The 18,940-nt window shown below is 38.1% G+C and overlaps 1 protein-coding gene across 3 annotated transcripts; it reads right to left on the bottom strand.

The window, feature by feature from the left end:
* Positions 1–790: 790 nt before the first annotated feature.
* Positions 791–17,963, bottom strand: LHX9 (LIM homeobox 9). Of its 3 annotated transcripts, XM_020971743.2 has the most exons (6): positions 17,763–17,963; positions 17,349–17,467; positions 14,975–15,177; positions 13,509–13,864; positions 6,739–6,941; positions 5,205–5,462 (listed from the first exon to the last, which is right to left on the bottom strand). In XM_020971743.2, exons 2-6 carry the CDS (start codon positions 17,463–17,465, stop codon positions 5,205–5,207), a joined length of 1,137 nt encoding a protein of 378 aa, XP_020827402.1. In that variant the 5' UTR covers positions 17,466–17,467; positions 17,763–17,963. The 3 variants fall into 3 exon arrangements, with proteins under 3 accessions (XP_020827404.1, XP_020827402.1, XP_020827396.1); XM_020971745.2 differs by lacking the exon at positions 5,205–5,462 and adding an exon at positions 791–2,467 and having other exon boundaries at positions 17,349–17,961; XM_020971737.2 differs by having other exon boundaries at positions 17,349–17,963.
* Positions 17,964–18,940: the final 977 nt, after the last annotated feature.

Raw genomic sequence — 18,940 nt, forward strand, 5'->3', positions numbered from 1 at the left:
AGGGATTTATTAAATGCCTTGAGCTCTTTGAAAGAAAGATTATTTAAATACATGATATTGCCAGAACACTTCAAGTGACTTCCATTGGAATTTGGACACAGTAAAACTTTCCCTTTTAGGCTATCAATTATCAAATTTTCAGAAATATTTTGAAGCTCTTATCAGCCCTTTCAAAAAGCCATCCATTATTTTAGTGATTTAAAATGTTATTTAATATCAAAAGGTCCAACTCAACCACTATTATCTCCAGTAATATTCAGGAATCTCAGTGAAGCTTTTTTTCCCCCTACCTAAGATTAACTTGCTAAAAGATAAGGCTGTCCTCAGCTCTTTTCCCAGTTCGCAGTCTAGATGCAGAAGCTACGAAAACTTCCTGTGCTGCTCCCACCTGAGAAGTTCACATCATTCCATTCTCACTCCAATTCAAGAAGTAGGCAGTTGCCCAGACTCTAAGAACTGCTCTCTAATACTGAAAACCACAATAGTCCTTCCAATTTTGAATCATATGATTTCTACACATCCAACCTGCTTAATTAGTTCTCCTTGCTTTTTGCAAAATGTTCTGTTTAAAATTAATGTTACATTGAGTTGTTTTTCCAGATGTTTTTTCAGAAAATTTCCCAATAAGCCCTTTCTCCTTTGGTTCTTTCCCTCATTTAATTTACCAGACAAATATTTAAACATCGATAGAACCATGAGAGGTGCCAAGATATTTCTAAATCAAACTGTCACAGGTGAGTGACGCAGGAGAAGGGTATCTCTGTAGAACAAGAATTTGAATTAACTGGCATGAAGTGTATTTCTAAAATCTATTTAAACAGCTATAATTGTGGATAAGGTTTCACTGAAGCATAAACATTCTAGTTACTGACAAAACCAGCATGTTTCAAGATCTCTCAGAATAGTCTATGTTATGTTGCCTTCTTCTTAAGAGCTTCTCTCTTTCTTTTGTCCTTTCTTTTTCTTTTCTTTTTTTCTTTTTTGGTATCCATAAGATGAAAAGCATTTAAGAAAACATTCAAATACTGAGAATACAGGTGAAATATTTAATGTCTGTCATAATTATTCATAAAAGTTACATCATTTACATAGGGTTCATTTGTATATAATAAAAATTTCATCTTAATGAAAAAAATTTCCGGAAAGTATTTTATATGTTAATTTGTTTAACATATACTTTGGATATACAGCTAAATATGAATAGTTTTTTAAAAAATTCTTTCTGCAAATACTCCTTCTAACAATTAAAAAAACCCTCATTACTAAATAATGGTTTATTTTTCCATTCATTTTTGCTTGTAAAATCATATGTAAATTGGACTGTGCAAAGATCAGATCCTTTCATAATTAATATATTTTATGTCAATAAATTTGTTCATTGCATAGTGAACATGTAAACTTATCAAGAATCCATAGATTTTGTCCTAATATTCTTTTTTTTAAAAAGTTGCTGATGCTTTTACACATGCTATTCTTTTTCAGAGATTTATTTCTCTTATTGTTGTTTGGGTTTCCTCTGTCTTTATTTTTATTTTAGGTACATGTTTCAATTGCATACAACAAATGAAAGTAAGTCATGAAACATTAAAGTCCAAGGAAATCGTTTTACACTAAGCTACAATAATGCCACCTTGTTGTTTTCATTATTTGGATTTTTTTCCCCCTCTGGGTATAACAAATTTGAAGTTTACCATCCTGCCTTTTAAGACAGTGTCCAAAATATTCTAAGTTAGTTTCAACAGCTAGATTAGGTGTGTTTACATAAAGTTAACTATGTTTGCATCAAATAAAATGTTTATTCATGAAAGCTATTTATTGTACAAGAAACATCAAAGAGAAGTCATCATACAGAAATGTACACTATAAGTGACAGATGTAAAAGTGCATGCAGATTTTTCGGCTTTTAGAAAAAGAAATAATTAACAATAATACTAAAATTACTTAGTTCTGATCCTTATGCTCTTAAATGAGTGATAGTTTTTCTTTAAATTTACAAAAATGCCATTTAACATATATGAGTAGTACACGTTAGCAAGCAGGTGGAATGCATGTATTTGGATTTTATTTTACAAGTATTTGTGCTTGGCAAATGTGTTGTTGCTATATTTTTAATTTTTTAAAGGAATAATTGTCTTCCAACATGGGTAGGGTATATTACTGCCAGGTTGCTCTGGTTTATACATAGCTTATCTAACTTTTGTTTTAAACCACACAATTTTGTAAGCCTTCATTTGTATTAGATGTCATAAAGAACATAAATTTTAACATTCAGGAATTGACATTTAAGTCTCTCTCTCTCTTTTTTTTTTGGCTCAATATATTTTTTAATGTATGATTATCATAACCTAATATTGTCTTTGTCTTCACTGCAGTGGATTTCCGATCAAACTTTTCCCCTTCTTTTAATACTTTAGGGAATTTTCAAACGTCGGGATGTTTGGCTGTAATGCCCCAAGATTTGTTCTCCCTGAAAGAAATCATAGTGACAATTTATTAAACTACAGAGCAACCTGGCTTGTAGGAGTCTGCAATTTCTATTGGGGTTTACCATTATTCATTTGTGTTAAATATACCTAGCATTGAATCTTTATCATATTTAGGTGGTTTTTCATGCAATTAGTTTAGCTGCTACTTGTCTTCATTTTTAGAATCTGAAACTGGGACTGTTGTATCAAATCAGTGGGGCATTTTTTTATTATCCAAAAATTACTTTAAAAGGAATCTGGAATTACATTGTATCCTCAATGGCACACACAGTGAATAAGAACCAGGGATTGAAAAGCTAGAGACTAATTGTCTTGCTAAGTATTTACAAAATTTGTATTACCCTTTTAACATGATTCAGTCATAAATATTGGAAAGCAGGGAAACACACCAATTCAGGGAGACCTTAAATAAAATTGATGGGAAATAAAACTCCTTAGATTCAAAATGGTTTATTCACACAAATTTAATAGGATATATCACAATTGTTTGGTCCATAAATATTTAGGGGAAATAGTTTCTATACAATGTATTTTTCAATAAACAAAGAAACATGGACAATTTTGCTAGACCACTTACTGTACTATAAACACGAAGCTCAATATATAAGATTATTGAATTTATCAACTATATTTGAAAGAGTGCACAACTGCTTTCTATGACATGTTTGTCCCCTCTAACAGGATACACCATAAAAAGAGTTTCAGAAATAAGAGGTAAAACAGTACAAAACTAGTGAGGTGTCAAAAGGGCTTAAAACAGTTAATTTAACAAACAACACATATATCCTGATTTTTCACAAACTTACTTCCAAGTTATATCATAAGGCACATATTAGAACTGAGTTATGATTAGTCTACTTAATAAAGTAGATCTATAGTACCATATATTGTTCTGTCAAAGAACAAAATTTATATGTATCAATATTTTTACCTGTAAAAGTGTATTAATAAGATCTCAGCCTTACCAAGGTTGTTTGGTCTGGTTAGTGGTAAATGCCCATAATGTAATAGAAATAGGAAAAGTCAAGATTTAAGCTCCATATAAGATGATAACCATACTTGCTAAATATATAATGGCAATCACACCTTTCTTCTGTTACAGTGTTAACATCTCTTCCATCATCTTTTATTTTTTTTAAAAAATAAGCTACTTTCTGTGCTAATTTTCTAAAAACCCTGAGCAAAAGTTACAATAATGCACTTTAATGTGGGCAGTGAACTGTCAATATGTAACCACACATTTATACAGCCAAAAGGACACCTTTAAATATATTAAATAGCCACCCTGACCACCAAAAGAGATTTATGGGGCCGAAAAAGTGGAGAATATGTGCAAAGTTATTCTTAACAATCCACTAAAGCAAGACATGTATCTTGACTTTTTCTGAGAAAATTCACAATCTAATTGGTATTTAACTACAACAGAAGCATACAGATGAACATTCACCACTGCCCAGACCATTAAGATTTTTAGTTTAAATTAAAAAGAAAAAAAATGCTATTGTAAACTAGGAAATTATTTCAGATCAGCATCCACGAGGCTTCTGAGTTTATCTGCTTCAGAACAGTTTACTACAAATGCCAATTTTCAGAAAACCTTTTTTTCAAAAACATATCTTCTTATACAAAAGTAAAATAAAACAAAACAAAACCAAAAAAACCCCTTAATGTTGATAGAAATGATATTAATGTGCTGAAGTTTTAAAAGGTTTTTTTTTGTATGTGTGATGCCAGGAGCAATTGTATGGAAAATCTGAAGTAAATCAGAATAGCAATGAATCAAATTAACTAAACCACTTTTCTAAACATCTTAATGAATTATATTTTGCTTATTTCCATTTTCCCTGAAAAAAGGAAAGTAATTTATAGAGAATTACCTTAATACTATATACTTTTCAGTCTTTGGAGACTAAAAGTATAAAACTTTAAAATTCTAAGTGGAGTTTTAATGGCAGGGGGAAGTGGAATAATATCTAGAATATTAAAATGAAATAATGAGTCTTTTTGTTGTTGTTGAATTATATGCCCATGGAAGGAAAATCCAACTTCCTAGAGTAGTTTCCCCCAATTAATCACAAATCATCTTAGAATGTTAAAGCTAGATGTGACTTTAATCATTGGACATTTACACATTTCTAAATCATTATTTCATAGTGCTTTTGTCTAATCATATTTTTTTTCCATTTGAACTTTTTGGTGTACGAGAGGAAATCAGAATCATCTAATTTTTTCCTTAAGTTGCAAAAAAATAAAAATTAATGTGAAGGCTGCAAATTTCCAGAAGCATATGTCACTGCCAGACAGAAAACTTCATTTGGTGATAATTATCTGATTCTTTTTTAGCTTGGTTGTTAGACTGGGAATGGAATTCTTTGCCCATGACAATAAAGCTCATTTTTCCCGAGATTCTGGAAATAAGTAACATACAATTTTAAGAGGCACTTATTAGAATGAGTCAAAAACTTCCCTTACCTACTGAAAGACCTAATGATTTTTTTAAATCCAAATACAGTTTGTAGACAAAGTATGTTCACTTTAAACGAGAGACATGACTGTAAACTCATTGGCCAAGTGGCTGCAGATGCTACACACCAAGCTGTTGTTTTTTTTCCCCCAAATATCTTGTGGGTAAAAAAAAAAGTCTTGTAAATAATAAAAAATAATAATTAGAATAATAATAATAAAAAAGAAGAGGAAGAATTAAAAAAAAATCCAATGTTAGAAAAGGTTCGTTAAGGTAGTTTGTGAGGGGCTTCCGGATTCGTGGCTGTCCAAGTTAGAGGTCACGGATGTCACTACAGTGATAGTGGGATTGGTCAGGTCTGTTAAAGTGGTCGCAGTGCCGGGTGGAGAGAGAGCGCCGCTGTCTGCTGAGGGCGGTGCCGGGAGCGACGTGCCATCAGCTTTATCAACACCCCCATTCTCCTGCCGCAAAAGATTCCTTCTGAATTTGGCTCGTGCGTTTTGGAACCAAACCTGCAAACCAATCCCAATTGATTTCTTTACCGATGTTTGTTTTTGCTGATTGTTTTTATTTTATTTTATTTTTTGATGTATGTTTCTCCTTTTAAAATGTTTTGTTTTGTTTTGTCCTTTTTTTAAAGAAGCTTTTTTTTCTCTTTTTCACTTATTTATTTTTTCGCATAAACTTCATATGCTCTCTGTGCTAGGCTGCACATAACCCCCCAGCATGACAAGTGCCTCTTAGGACAACTGGAGCTGAAGTTAAGAAATAATTCAAATTAAGCATAGGGATATAAGGGTGGAAGTAAACTATGCCCTTAGCTACTGGTCATTAAAAGGGCCTGCTCTGAGTCTTTTGAAGGTAGGGGAAGAGTCATGGTCATTAAAAATATCTAAAGGTGAATAGCAACATGGAAAGCAGTTAGTACTAACAGACTTTCTGATTGACGAGATCACCTCCCCTTAGACCTTTCACAGAGTGAAAAATCTTTCTGTCCCATGGCCACAGATGAACCTGGTCAGCCAGACTGCAAATGCATGCTGTTGGTCATGAGGCAGCCTGGGCAAGAAAAAAGTTTCTGTCTCAGCACCTCCCATCACCCCCTGCTGGAAAAAGACCTCACAGTGGGACTATAGTCTCATCTTCCCACGTGAAGAACCATATTAAGGGAAGGGGGTATCGGGCAAAGCTAATTATTTGGGATTTTTTCTTTTCATTGTTATTTGTTAGCAAAATTTATTCTTTAGAAACTGACAAATTTGTTGCAGACGGGGAAAAAAATCATATCCTAGGCCTTTGGAAAGTGTAAAAGGGGGACCACCTGAACTTTGAAGACTGTATCAATTCAAATTCCCTGCCATGTGACTAGGATTGCCAAGATTTTGCTGAACCGAGGACTGCAATGACAATTCTCCAGAAGCCAATAGACTAAGCCTCATAAAATACCTCAGTCTTTGCTTTCTAATAGACGCTGTGTCATTGCTGTGTAAATTACATACTTCCTACATGCAAAGCAATATGGTAAGCCCTGTATTCTCTATGGGACCCATCTCCATAAAAGAAGGAAGAATTTGAGTTCATTTTTTTTTTAAGTTTCCTGGGCCTCTCTTTGGGTACCCTGCCATGTTCCCCCTCAAATCCTCAGCACACCCATTTGGGATATAGCTAAGTCAAACTAATGAGAAACAGTACAGACAATATCTATATCACTCTAAGAAGGGAAATTAACTACTTTCGCTGGCAAGGGGAAGGGAAATTTTGACCCAGCCAGTGGTGGTGACTTCTTACCTGCAGAACTCTTTTGGTCAGGCCCGTTTTCTGGGCAAGCTGCTTGAGGTCCTTGGCGTCCGGGTTGTGGTTTATAGCAAAGTAGGATTTCATGGTCCGGAGCTGGTGGTGCTTGAAGGAGGTACGCATGCGCTTGGTCTTCTGGGACGGGGGATAAGGCTGCTGGTCTCTGTCCAAATGATCCGCCTCATTTTCATTACAACCTGGTGAAATGACAATGAGGAAAACAACCGCTAAATGTAAAGAACTCTGAATTAAGAAAAATATAGGGGATACTTTTGTTTGTTTACTTCAAAATTAATGCTTGAAAGATGAATGAAAAGTGATAAGTGAAGTGAGACTGAAAGAGAAGCACTTTATTGTTATGGGTAAAGGTGTTTGGTTTTTTACCTTTTTTTTTCTTTCCTTAAAGTAAAGACCCAAGTTTCAAGGAATCAGAATGTGGACTGAATGTAGAAACTGACAACTACATTTAGTAAATTATGAGATACTTTTCCTGTATTAGGTAAGGAAGTGACTATTTTATTGTGGTCCTAGGTTCAGATTCTGACTCTGATGAATAGTACTGTATGACCTCAATCAAGTCACTTAACCTTTCTAGGCCTCACTTTCCTCATTTGTAAAATAAGGGATTAAAACTGTATGGTCTGATTGCACATAGATAACTTATATCAAATTTCTTACCTTCTTAGGGAGAGGAGAGGTGAGGGAGTTGGAAGGGGGAGATTTGGAACTCAAAATTTTAAAAAATGGTAAAAATTGTCTTTATAAGTGATTGGGGAAAATTAAATACTATTTAATTTTTTTAAATTATATGGCCTCTGAAGCCACTTCCATCTTTAGATCTATGAACCAATGAGAAAATATATGACAAATTGAAGGACAAGTTAAAGCCTGTTCAGTTTTTTTTTAATTTTAGAGCACTTCCTTGATCCTTCTCAATCCAGAGAAAATTAGCAAATAACAGAGAAGAGAGTTTCTTTCACCTCTTCCATAGCAGATTTGAAAAGTGTAAATAGAAATTTGGAAGTTTCTTATATAATTATAATTAGACTATTTTTGAGTCATTGTGAACTGCTAGGTATAAATGGCTAAATTGTAATTTTACTATACATAAAAGGTGTTCTCTCACCATTGGAGTTATTTTAATAAACATTTCTGAGGGAATATAATCCTATCTTTACTTATCTTTATTAAAGTTTAGGCCTGAAGCATCCCTCTAGCTTGCATTTCAGAGGGGCCAGGTAACATATTCAGATCTACTTCATTTATGTGGTAAATATGGATAGACCTAAGAAATGTGCCTTTAGCTGGCCTTGGAGAGAGCTGAGTGTTTCCTTTTCACCAGTGGAAGTTCTACACAAAACTCTTTAGTACTACAATGCTTAAAAGAAGAAGAAGAAAAAGGATACTTGAAACCAGCCTAAAATTCATTATCTCTCAGACGTAAAGCTGAATGGACTTTAACAACCCAACACTGGCCACTCATATGGAGACTATGACTAGTAAAATGAATATATCACTACATCTAATGCCACAGCTAACTTCAGAACAACAACAAAAGACAATTTTTAAAATATCTGTACCCCATCCTCAAATGCAAAAGGCCTATGTTCTTTGTTCAGCTCTATTAAGATTTCACTTTTTAAAAAAGTGAATCAGTGAGTTCTAAAACCAAATTCAGTATAGGAATGAGAAAAGAACACAATTTTGAAGGAAGTGTAATACAAAGTGCCATCAATTAATATTAACTTTTCATTTTGTATTCATTTAAATGTTGTCTACATGTTACTTTATGGTCAGACTTATTAGTCTTGGTGAAAAGACTCCCCCATTCCCCCCCCAAAAAAAACTAGGAAGGCTATATTTGGTAATTTGTTAATCCAAAGAAATGAAAAAGATCAAATACACTAAAAAACCAACTGGTAAGCAACTGCTCCTAAATAGTCCTATTTACCAAATGTTTCCTGTCTTAATATTTTCTTTAAGATATGCAAGTAGGACAGGCTACTAGACAAGTCAGGTCCACCTAAAACCTCACTTTCTATAGGAAACCTTTCCTGATCCCCCTTAATTCTAATGCCTTCCCTCTGTTAATTATTTCAATTTATCCTGTATTTCTATTTGTACAGATTTGTTTGCAAGATGTCTTCCCCATTAGATTGTGTGCTCCTTGAGAGCAGGGACTATCTTTTCCCTTTCTTCATTCTCCAGAACTTAGACACCTTGGTTGCCTGGCACATAAATATAAGTGTTTTTTGACCAACCAACTGAGGTCAAGGGAGCTTTCTTTTTTTTAAGCCAAAAAAACTTGATATAGAATCAATTACATGTAGATATTTAACCATTGTGTCCAGATGCCTTAAATCTTGTCAGAAATCAGATAATTTTTCCTTGAGATAATGGACAATTCTCTTCTAACTTTAGAGTTTACTTTATTCAGATGTAGCCAAGGATATTTTAGTGCAAATTTATATAGTATTACATTTCCACATCATCCAAATTGGCAACTAGAGATCAACTGTCGCCCTGTGAAAACAATTCATGCTTCAGGATCTGAGTACAAAACTACCCATCAATATCCAAGTGACCAGAGGAGTATAACTCATGTTTCAGAGTTCTCTCTGAAGAAAATTTATATGCCTGGAAGAGTGGGGTAATAAAGCAAAAGGTAACTTTTCTTGGACATGTTGGATAATAAACATACTTGGAATAGAAATTTTAATTAATTTTTAAATACATACTCAACTTTCTATGGCATGTTCACTTTTTTATTTCTTAGGAAATATGTTGGTAGAGCTACTCTTAGATGAGGACACTGCTTTAAATCACATCTCCACAGGAAAAAAATTTTGATTGTTTAAAATGTTTCTTCATTGCTGTACTTTTGTAATCATTTTTCTCTGATGGGTGGTAAGCAATATATTTTAGTGCATTAAACAAACTATGTAGCAGCTCTTATACAGAAATACTAACTAGCGAATCAAGTGGTTGTTGAAATATTTTATTTTATTTGAATCACTGAGATTGTATTCCTATCAAAATGTTATTATTTTTATTATGCAATTTAATATAGGAAGCACTTTCTACTAATATACATTCTCTTAATTTAGTTAAGCTTTGCTACAATTTTTGCTGTAGAGGGTGGGGTTGAAACCTTGATTTCATCCAAGGAAGAAACTCCTGGTGTCAAAATTCCCTCCAACAATGAAGGTCTGCAACTAGTCTAATTTATAATCTTACAGAGTTGCCTGTAACATTAAGAGGCTAAGTAACTTGCCAAGGGTGGCACAGCTAGTCTATGCCAGAGATAGTGTTTGAACAGAAAGTCTTCTTGGTTTTAGGGCTAGTCCTCTGTTAACCCCATCATGCTGCCTCTGTTTATAGCAAATATATTAGGTGAACATTGAGTTAATTGTCTTCCTCAGTTCATCACCATATTAGTTCATAAGTTATACCTTTTTTTTCCTTTTGAATTATGGAGCATAAAACTGAAAAACAACATAAAGTAGTAAGAAAATGTAAACACTTATTGTTCCACTTAGGACATTGTGATATGTCCTAAGTTTGTTGTTGTTTTAAAATGGTCAAGTTAAATCCCTCTAAAGAAACCACTAGGGGTCACTGCCACATTCTTTTAATAGTCGAAGTAAGTAGAGAAGTTGGAAAGGTTAAGAAAAAAATGTAAAGGACTTGGGGAGAATACTGTTAGGTAGCTTAATGATAGATTGCTAAAATAATTTCTGTCTTCTTCTAAAACTAAATAATCTTTTTCCAGACTATGCATCTCACTACTGCTTTCCTCATTTTTGAAAGCTGGTCCTCAGAATCCCAAATAAATCCTAAATTTCCTTCCCCAAAGCGCCTGCTTGGTTCATTCCTAATTGTGGAAGTAGGTAAAATTTAAATATGAATGTGCTTTGGAATGCACTTAGCATATTTCAAATATTAAATGACTTATATAAATGTTCTCCAAATTTTGAAGCATGCATATGTGTTTCTTCTAATATACATTTGGTATATGTGTATTATGTATTATATACAAATACACACATACACATATAGTAATACATGTATGTATACATACAAATGCGCTATGAACTTCACATGTACTCGTATATACGTCTAATTAGTAAACTATTATATGTGTATTTTGATCTGTACATATATTCTTATACACATGTGTACAATATATCTATGTGTAAATTATATTTGTTTTCTTCGATTAATGTGCCACCGTATATATAAATATTCTACATATTAGAAGAGATGCCAAGCAGTACAAAATCTAATGAAGACTAGAAATTTAATGAGGTAAAACTGTTAGACCATTTTATTTCCTGCTTAAGGAAATGCTTAACATGTTTTTAATTCTCTAGGGTTTCTTTTCCTCGTTTTAGTGCCAGACACTGGCATTAGATTCGTAAACACTCTTTTTAAAATGGTTTTGTGGCTCCTGATACTTATTTAAAGTACCACTTAAACCAGTTTCTGAATTTTTGACATCACTGAACATTTCTTGACCTTTTGTTTAACCCTCTTTTTAGAAAAGGAAATGTTCATCAGCAGGGGCCCCAAGGTGCTTCGGGGTCTTTTTCCAGAATCTTTATCATTAGGAACCCTAGAGAGCGGAGATTTCTTAACACACACTACTTTAGAACTAAATAAACTTTTTTTGGGGAGGGGGGCTGTCCGTGCAGATGGCTGCACCATCGACTCCCGACACTCGATTTTTTAGGAGAGTCTTCCCTAAATTGAAAACCAAATACCTGGATGACCCTTGTGAGTTTTTTGGTTGGTTGGTTGGTTTTTAAATAAACTTTGCATTGACTTCTCCAGTTTTTCTGAGCACTCACGCTGACCACACCCTACTGTCCCCAAAGAGTAGTGATTTGAGAATACAAAATCTGAACCAACGAGTAAATCAAACAGAATTAATTGGGTTAAATAAACAAATGCAAAACTCTATTTGTAATTTGGCCGGGAATCCCCCACTGCCCGGGCTTTCTATGGACTGCAGGGAATCCTTTGCCAGAAAAGGACTCTTCTGTCTTTTTTTTTCTCCTTTTTTTCCCCTTTTCTCTTTTCCTAGAGACCAATTAGGGCCCCGGTGAGTGGCCAGGGATTCCGATGTCATCTTCCATTAATAAAGAACAATTAGTGCCCTGATTGCCCCGGCTCCGAAGGCCACGCATCAGAGGAGATGAAATAACCGCACTGGGTAATGCGGCCCTAGACCAAAAGCCCCTTAACGAGCCGCTACAGGGGCAGGGGCACGGGAGGGCGACCGCTCGGCTGGGGGTTGGCAAAACGAGGAACGGCATCCTGCTGCCCTCGGCGGAGAAGGATTAAGCAGGTCTAGGAGCAGGCTGGAGGATTTGGTCTTTTCCTTTTCTCTCCCCTCCCCGCCCCCACACCCCCAGTCCTATTCAAAACTGCCCCAGGTTGAAACCACGATGGACTAGATAAATCCTGGAGAAACTCTCACCATCTCTGGACTTTCTGGGCCCTGGGGAGTGGAATGTGCCCAACAGGGTGACGTGTCATATTGTCTCCCCCACCCCAGACTTCTTAGGGGTCCTGCAGTCCCCACCGGAGAGATAAGTTTCAAGAATTAAGGACTGCTACTAAAAAGTGCACCGACCTTTTCACTGAATTTGAGGAACGTGGGGTAGGGGCCTTCTTACTCTTATTCTTTAGGATAGAGAGCCGGAAAGGGGCGGGAGTCGGAGGGATATAAAGGTTAAGAAGAGCCAAGGGATCCCTTAGTAGCCTTAATACAGGACTTGGGCTTTTTGAGACTTTCCTCAACAGTGCTTTTTGTGACTTAAAGTAGGAAAGCTCAGACCTGCTCTGCTTTCACCTCAAGCCACCCTGCTAATAGGAATTAGCTAATAGGTTTAGATGGGAGTGGGGGAGGGGGTTTGGAAGCAACCAACCTTCTCTGCCACTCTCAAATATAAGAGAGACCCAGACAGATAAGCAGACAAGTTAAGAAAAAGAGGAAAATAATGGCCCCCAGAGAATAATAGAATTTCCCCCTCTCTAACTAGAGAGGCTTTCGCCTCACTTCTGGAAAGAAGAGCAAATCTCAACTCTGAACCCCTGGAAATCCTGCCCAATAGCTTAACCAGGGATTCTTTCCAACTTGATCCAGCAAGGCCTAGGCAACATTAGTTTGTCAGTCACTCATAGTGTGTTCAGACTGGTCATTTAGCACATATAACAAACTTGTCTTTCTCCGACGTGTATACTCAACCAAAGGCTGATTCTTACAGCAAGTTTGGGTTTACTACGGCCAAGAACTACTTGTCATCAATTCGGGGCTAGCTAGTGATCTCAAACTCTGCTTTTTCAAAGTTGAGGGTAAAATCAAAGCTTTTTTTTCCGAAGTGTTTATAAAACCCTCCACTAGGACTTGTGACTGGCAATCCACAAACTGTCCCCTGGTCTTTCCTCTACCACCAGAAGATCCTGAAAGTAACTAGGCTACCATTGGTACCTGGGCAGCTGGGGGTTGCACTTGTCTCCCTGCAAAGTCTCCAAGTCCCTCTAGTTGTAGTTGGTCGGTGTGCCTAGATAAGGTTTTTTGTTTGTTCTTTTGTTTGTTTGTTTGTTTTTGGAGGGGGGAGACAAGGTGGGAATGGGAAAGGCTGAATTGAGCAAGATCAGCCCTAACTCAGTGGAGTTCACAGAGAGGAAGGAAACCCGGGTTTTTTTTCTCAGGGTGCAATTGAGCAAGGGGTTAACTATTGATGTCCTGGGCCCACCTGAGTTGTAATTGACGATGTCCACTCCGAGGGCCGGGCTCTTTCTTTTTCTGGGCCTCCCTTTCTGGACAGTGCCAGTGCCGTTGAAGTAAGGCAGTGCCAACCCGCCGCTCTTAGCCGCTAACTCGGTGTAGCTAAGCTGCGGGGGGTATTCTCCTTGTAAGAGGGTCTCAAAATGGGCCCGACAGTAAACCAGATTATCCTTCATGCCAAAGTGATCGCCGGTAGTCAGAGTCTTGTTGCAGGTAGTGCAGGTGAAACAGCTCAGGTGATAGACAGACTCCCTGGCTCTCATAACCATCTCGGAAGCCGAGATCCCAAGGTGGCAGCGGGCACATCTCTGCACGGAGAACCTTCTGAAAAGAAACATCAGAACAGGAGCATGAACTTAGAACAGGCAGAACCATGTTTCCCTTGGGAGACGGGGGAGGGCGATAAAAGAGACAGGGGAAAGCAGCTGGGGCTGCTCTGCAGCTGTCTGACACCTTCCCAAAGGGCCCAAGGCGGCTTCTTAGGAGTCCAGGGGCAAGTAAAATAAAGGAGTTTATTTTATGTGTTTGAAACAAAGGACAAATGCTTTGAAATCTTCCTTTCTTTTTAAATTGACTCGACGTGTGCATTTTATACAAGTGTATTTCTTGTATAAATATGTATGTAAACATATATTTGCAGACACACAGGTGTGCCTGTGGATACACACATTTTTAATGAAGACCCTCTTTTTTGGCTTACCTTGCTCTAGCTGAGATTTGAGCATGATCCCCTGGACACACATTTATATTCAGCCCAGTCCCAAAATAAATAAAATGAACACCAGGAAAGGTCAATTTAAAAAGCTCTTTCGATTTCTTTCCAACTACTAGAGCAAGGTGAAAAATTCAGTGACCTCTTTCCATAAAAAATTTCGATCTTGGAAGGCTTAAAATGTGCCCCTTAGAACCCTTTCTATTTTGATTTACAAGGTCCTCCCCAAGCCTGACAATATAGCAATAAGAATTACCATAGATATCAAATCCAGTTAATAAATTTAAGCCTTCCCTTCTTCGTAGGAAACGGAAAGTAGGGGAATTGAGGAGAAAATAAACCCTCAAGTCTTCCTAGTATAGAGATACTGCTCTTTAACTTCACTTGGCTATTCCCAGGACCCGTAATTTCCTAGAACAGATACCAAGAAATCAAGGTGCCTGGGTAGTGTACTAAGGATTCTCTAAACCTAACAACTGCTCAAAGAGATTAAGATGTACACATCTTGATGCATATGTTTTCAATGATGATGAGGACAGAAATGCATGATATCCATTGAGCCAACCCCGGTGTCACCTAGGGGCAAGCTCTTTGCTCCTGATTACATCAACAAATACACAAAATACAAGTTGTGCTTAGGACCTCATCCCTTAATCTTAGCTTTGTTTGTGCAGATAGTAGTGGCTGTGGACCTGGATAAAAAGACTTGTCTGAATGAATACCTGTAGTAATCCTCCTTGCAGTAAATGCTGCCATCCTTGGCAAAGCAGGTGAGCTCTGACTCCAAAGCCAGTTTACATTCACAGCACTTAAGACACCTCAGGTGCCATTGTTTGTCAACGGCCAGCAGGTAATATCTGTCTGAGATCTTCCCTCCACAACCAGCGCACAAAGCAGGCTTTTCCGGGCTCATAGGGGGCATACTCTGATAAAAAACAAACAAGCCAACAACAACCACGGGAGAGATAGGTTAAGAAAGAAATAGGAAAGATATGCATTAAACTGGAAGATTAGAGTCTTGACAAGATGGATCGAACTGGTGAACTGAAGCAAAGAAAGGGAATTTTCCAGAACCTAATCCTGCCTTAAGAGTGTTGTGAATTCAGGGCATGAAAGAGAAAACAGTGCCTAAATTGGTAAACATGGAACTTCAGTGTTTGTTTCATTCAACACCATTCTCTCCATCTGTCTTTTTGTCTGTACCCCGAGCTACAAAATATATGAAACTATGGAAACCCACTCCCAGACATCAGACTACCAAGTAAAAGGCCTCAATAGGGAAAGTACTGGGAGTTTCTTAACAGCAGTCTGGAGGGACTGCAGAATTAGCGTAATTGCAACCTCAATTGTGTCATTGTCCTTTTTGGAATGGGCAAAAAGAAACTAGGGAGAAATGTTAACTGCACCCCTGGTACACAAGAGGATGAATTAAGACAAAGACTTGATTTTATTGTTAGGTTAAATTCTCAGTGGTATCACATCCTAGTAGGCACAGGACCAACCAAAGCAGAAGAAAAATCTTATGTTGTTCCTATGCCTGTGCTCCCAGTTTAGCAGACTATAAATTTCTTCAAAATTTGACAGATCCTGAGTGTGTCATAACTTTGCAAAGTAGGCTGTTTCTATCTGATAAGTTAATAGAGTATGTGTATATATATATATATACATATATATAATATTACGGGTGTCTCAAATGAATTAGTGTAGTTATAAGCTATACTAAGACTTTTCGGGCACACTGTGTACATACACATATTTGTATGTTCTTGTTCACATGAGAATACATGCAGACACATCTTTACACTGAAATTCGTGGTCTTGCATCAGTCACGCTTCCTGTGTTCAGCTCTACCTGAGCAAGGGGAGGGCATGTATGGACTGGGCAGAATCCCATCATTAACAGACGCAAGCTCGACCAGAAGTTCGGGTTTTGTATTTAAAAACAAAAACAAAAACGGAGAAATAGCAAAGCCATCTGTTAGATATTTTCGTCAACAGGAGAGAAACGTTTTGTTTTACCACCGCCGCCCCTCGTTTTACTGAATTGCAAAAGCAAAAGAGAGTTTTCGTGTTTTCCATGTCGTAGAGTGAGCCGAGACGTGAAATTACGCACATGAGTCCTTTTAGCAAAACAAAGCAAAACAAAATCGCTTAAGTGGTTTTCCAGGCCGTTACCTTGATAATTCCCTATGAGTGATTTGTAGGAGATATGCAAATACGAGGAAAATATATCTATCTCCCTCTCCTAAAATCATTTCCGGAGAGTGTCCTGGACATTTTCCCCCATCGCAAGTGGGAAGCGTTTTAGCTATGGAAAAGTGTCTAAAATAAAAGTAGATGGATCTCCCTCTTTTCGATTTTGTTAAAAATCTTGAGGCTACTTTCAAAAATGATCTCAAATCTCTTATAGTTAATCTCTCCCGAATCTCTCCCCTGCCTCCAACAAGGTGGCTCGAGGTGAAAAATACCCTAAAATGCATCTTGTACAGGGCATTCAGGATGAAGAGCGAAAGGACAAGGGGACCACGGACTTAGCTTCCTTCCCCCCATTCTTCAAGTGGCATGTGTAACCCCCGAGGGAAAGCCAAAGAGATTCCTTCCTCTGTAAAGGACTCTGACGACTGATTGTCAAGGGCTGGAAACAGCCTCAGCCCGGAATCTGTTGAGAAGCTCTTGGTCGGCTCCTTAAGAATCTGCCCAGGAGCAACCGGAAAGTTTAGACCAGTTTGCCCAGGGTTTCCATAGAGAGTAAGCACTTGCATCCAGGGTTATCCCCACTTGCTCTAAAAAAACGGCCATCGCTCCAAGGCAATTTCTCCATCCCAAATTCCTTGCAGAGAGGCCCGTTATTTCTCGCACATTTTAAGTAAGCAAAACGCAGGCTGCAAACCCACCATCCTACAGCAGAGTAGTAGTCCCTCTGAACCCCCAACACACACACACACACACACACACACACACACACACACACACACACACACACCCCAGAGACTCCGGGCTCGTCACCTCGGCTTCAGAGGGTGGAGATGTGGAGGATGTGGGACAAGTAGAATTGGGAAAGAAGTGCGCTGGGACAAACTGCCCCGGGCCTCTTACCGCTTCTCTGCCATTCATCTGCCCTCCTTTGGCCAGACGCGACTCAGTCTTGGATCTCCTCTCCATTTCTTCCATGATCCCCTGGATATGGCCCCCGGAGATTCCGTGGAAAAGCATGGCTGGGGGACGGAAAGGACAAGTATTTTCTTCGGCTCGGCACCCCACTATTTCCATATACAGACACCCCAGAGTCTCAGATCATCCAAAAGAAAACAAAAAAAGTCTACACTGTAGACGGTCACTGAGTGCGGGCAGGGGGCTGGGGGAGAGGAAGACGAAAGAAAACAAGAAGAGACAAATTGCAAAACCGACTTCTTGAAGGGGGGAAAAAAACACCAACAGCTTCTGAAGGAGATGTGCGGAAAACAAACAAACAGGGGGGTGGGAAAAGAAGGAGAAGAAGGCGAATCTTACTGCTCTGGAGAGATCGGATTACTAATGGGAAACAACTGGAACGGGGGGAGAAAAAAATCTGGTGGAGACAGAAAATAGTTTTGAACACAAAGAAAGAAAAAGAAATGCTATTTTCAGCCGTCCCTGGATGCTTTAAAGTTCCCAGTGCCTGTAGGTTGGATTTGGGACTGCTGCTTTCTGGAGCTGTGTCCAATTTGTTAAGAGACTAAAGCCAGCCCATTTTTGATAATTTAGTAGGAGGAGTTCTCTCCCTTGAGCTGCCACTGATTTTTATTCAGACAACAAAGACCTGTCATACTCCTCTCAACCCCCTAGTGATCGGCCAGAAGTGACAAACATTACAATGGGGGGGAGGAGGGAGGCAAGGAAAAGGGGAGGGGGACATTTTATGCAAGCCCCCTCCCCGTCTCCGCGCGCACACACACATCCCCTCCCCTACACACACATGCATACACACCCCCTCCCGGATACTCTCGGGCGCACGCACACACACATACACCCACCATGGCGCACACGCTTACACACACACACGCCTTCCCCTCTAGATACACACTTCCAACGGTTCCCAGTGGTCATGTTTTAAAGGCAAAAGGCAATACTCATTGTCCTAGGCTGGGCTCATGAAATGCAAAACGGATCGTAGGTCAAGACTAGAGCCTGGCCAAGAGAGGAGACAGACTATCTCAACTGAGCAAACTTTGCCGGACGCCCAAGTTTGGGATTCTGGTCTTAAACCTGTTAGCTCTGTACCCATGACCGAAAACCGACACATCTAGCTCGGTTTCTTCTTTCTCGTTTCCAATCAAAGAAACATATTTAATCAAGGGGTTTTCGTTACTCACTTTCTCCCAAGGTTTGAAAAGTGTCGTTTGAGGAGTTGATTACAGAAGCTGTCTTCTGTTTCTCTTGGCGGAATGTTTTAGCCCTCAGATAAAGGACTGCGTGTGGCTTGCCTTTGCATATGCAAATCTAATGTGTAGTTTCGGAACTTTATTCCTAACTCCAAGTAAATGGCAGTCTTAAGGAAAATTTCTTGTAACTTTTAAGTTTTATTTGAAACTTGCCAATAAGGGCCACAAATCCCTATCAATCACCATTCCCATTTACCCAACAGATAAGGAGACAAATCAATTACAGACCGGACCACTATAGACTTTGTCTTCAGGAGTGAAAAGGGT

Source organism: Phascolarctos cinereus, unplaced genomic scaffold, assembly GCF_003287225.1.
Source record: "Phascolarctos cinereus isolate Bilbo 61053 unplaced genomic scaffold, phaCin_HiC Scaffold_5;HRSCAF=322, whole genome shotgun sequence".
In the NCBI taxonomy this organism is placed as follows: Eukaryota; Metazoa; Chordata; class Mammalia; order Diprotodontia; family Phascolarctidae; genus Phascolarctos; species Phascolarctos cinereus.

Excerpts from the sequence above, each read along its gene's own strand:
- LHX9 (XM_020971737.2), bottom strand. The coding sequence starts at position 17,522 with ATGGAAATAGTGGGGTGCCGAGCCGAAGAAAATACTTGTCCTTTCCGT. Across the intron at positions 13,865-14,974 it reads TGCAAGGAGGATTACTACAG|AAGGTTCTCCGTGCAGAGAT; the intron begins GTATTCATTCAG and ends GTTTCTTTTCAG. Across the intron at positions 6,942-13,508 it reads CATCGTCAATTACAACTCAG|GTTGTAATGAAAATGAGGCG; the intron begins GTGGGCCCAGGA and ends TCATTTCACCAG.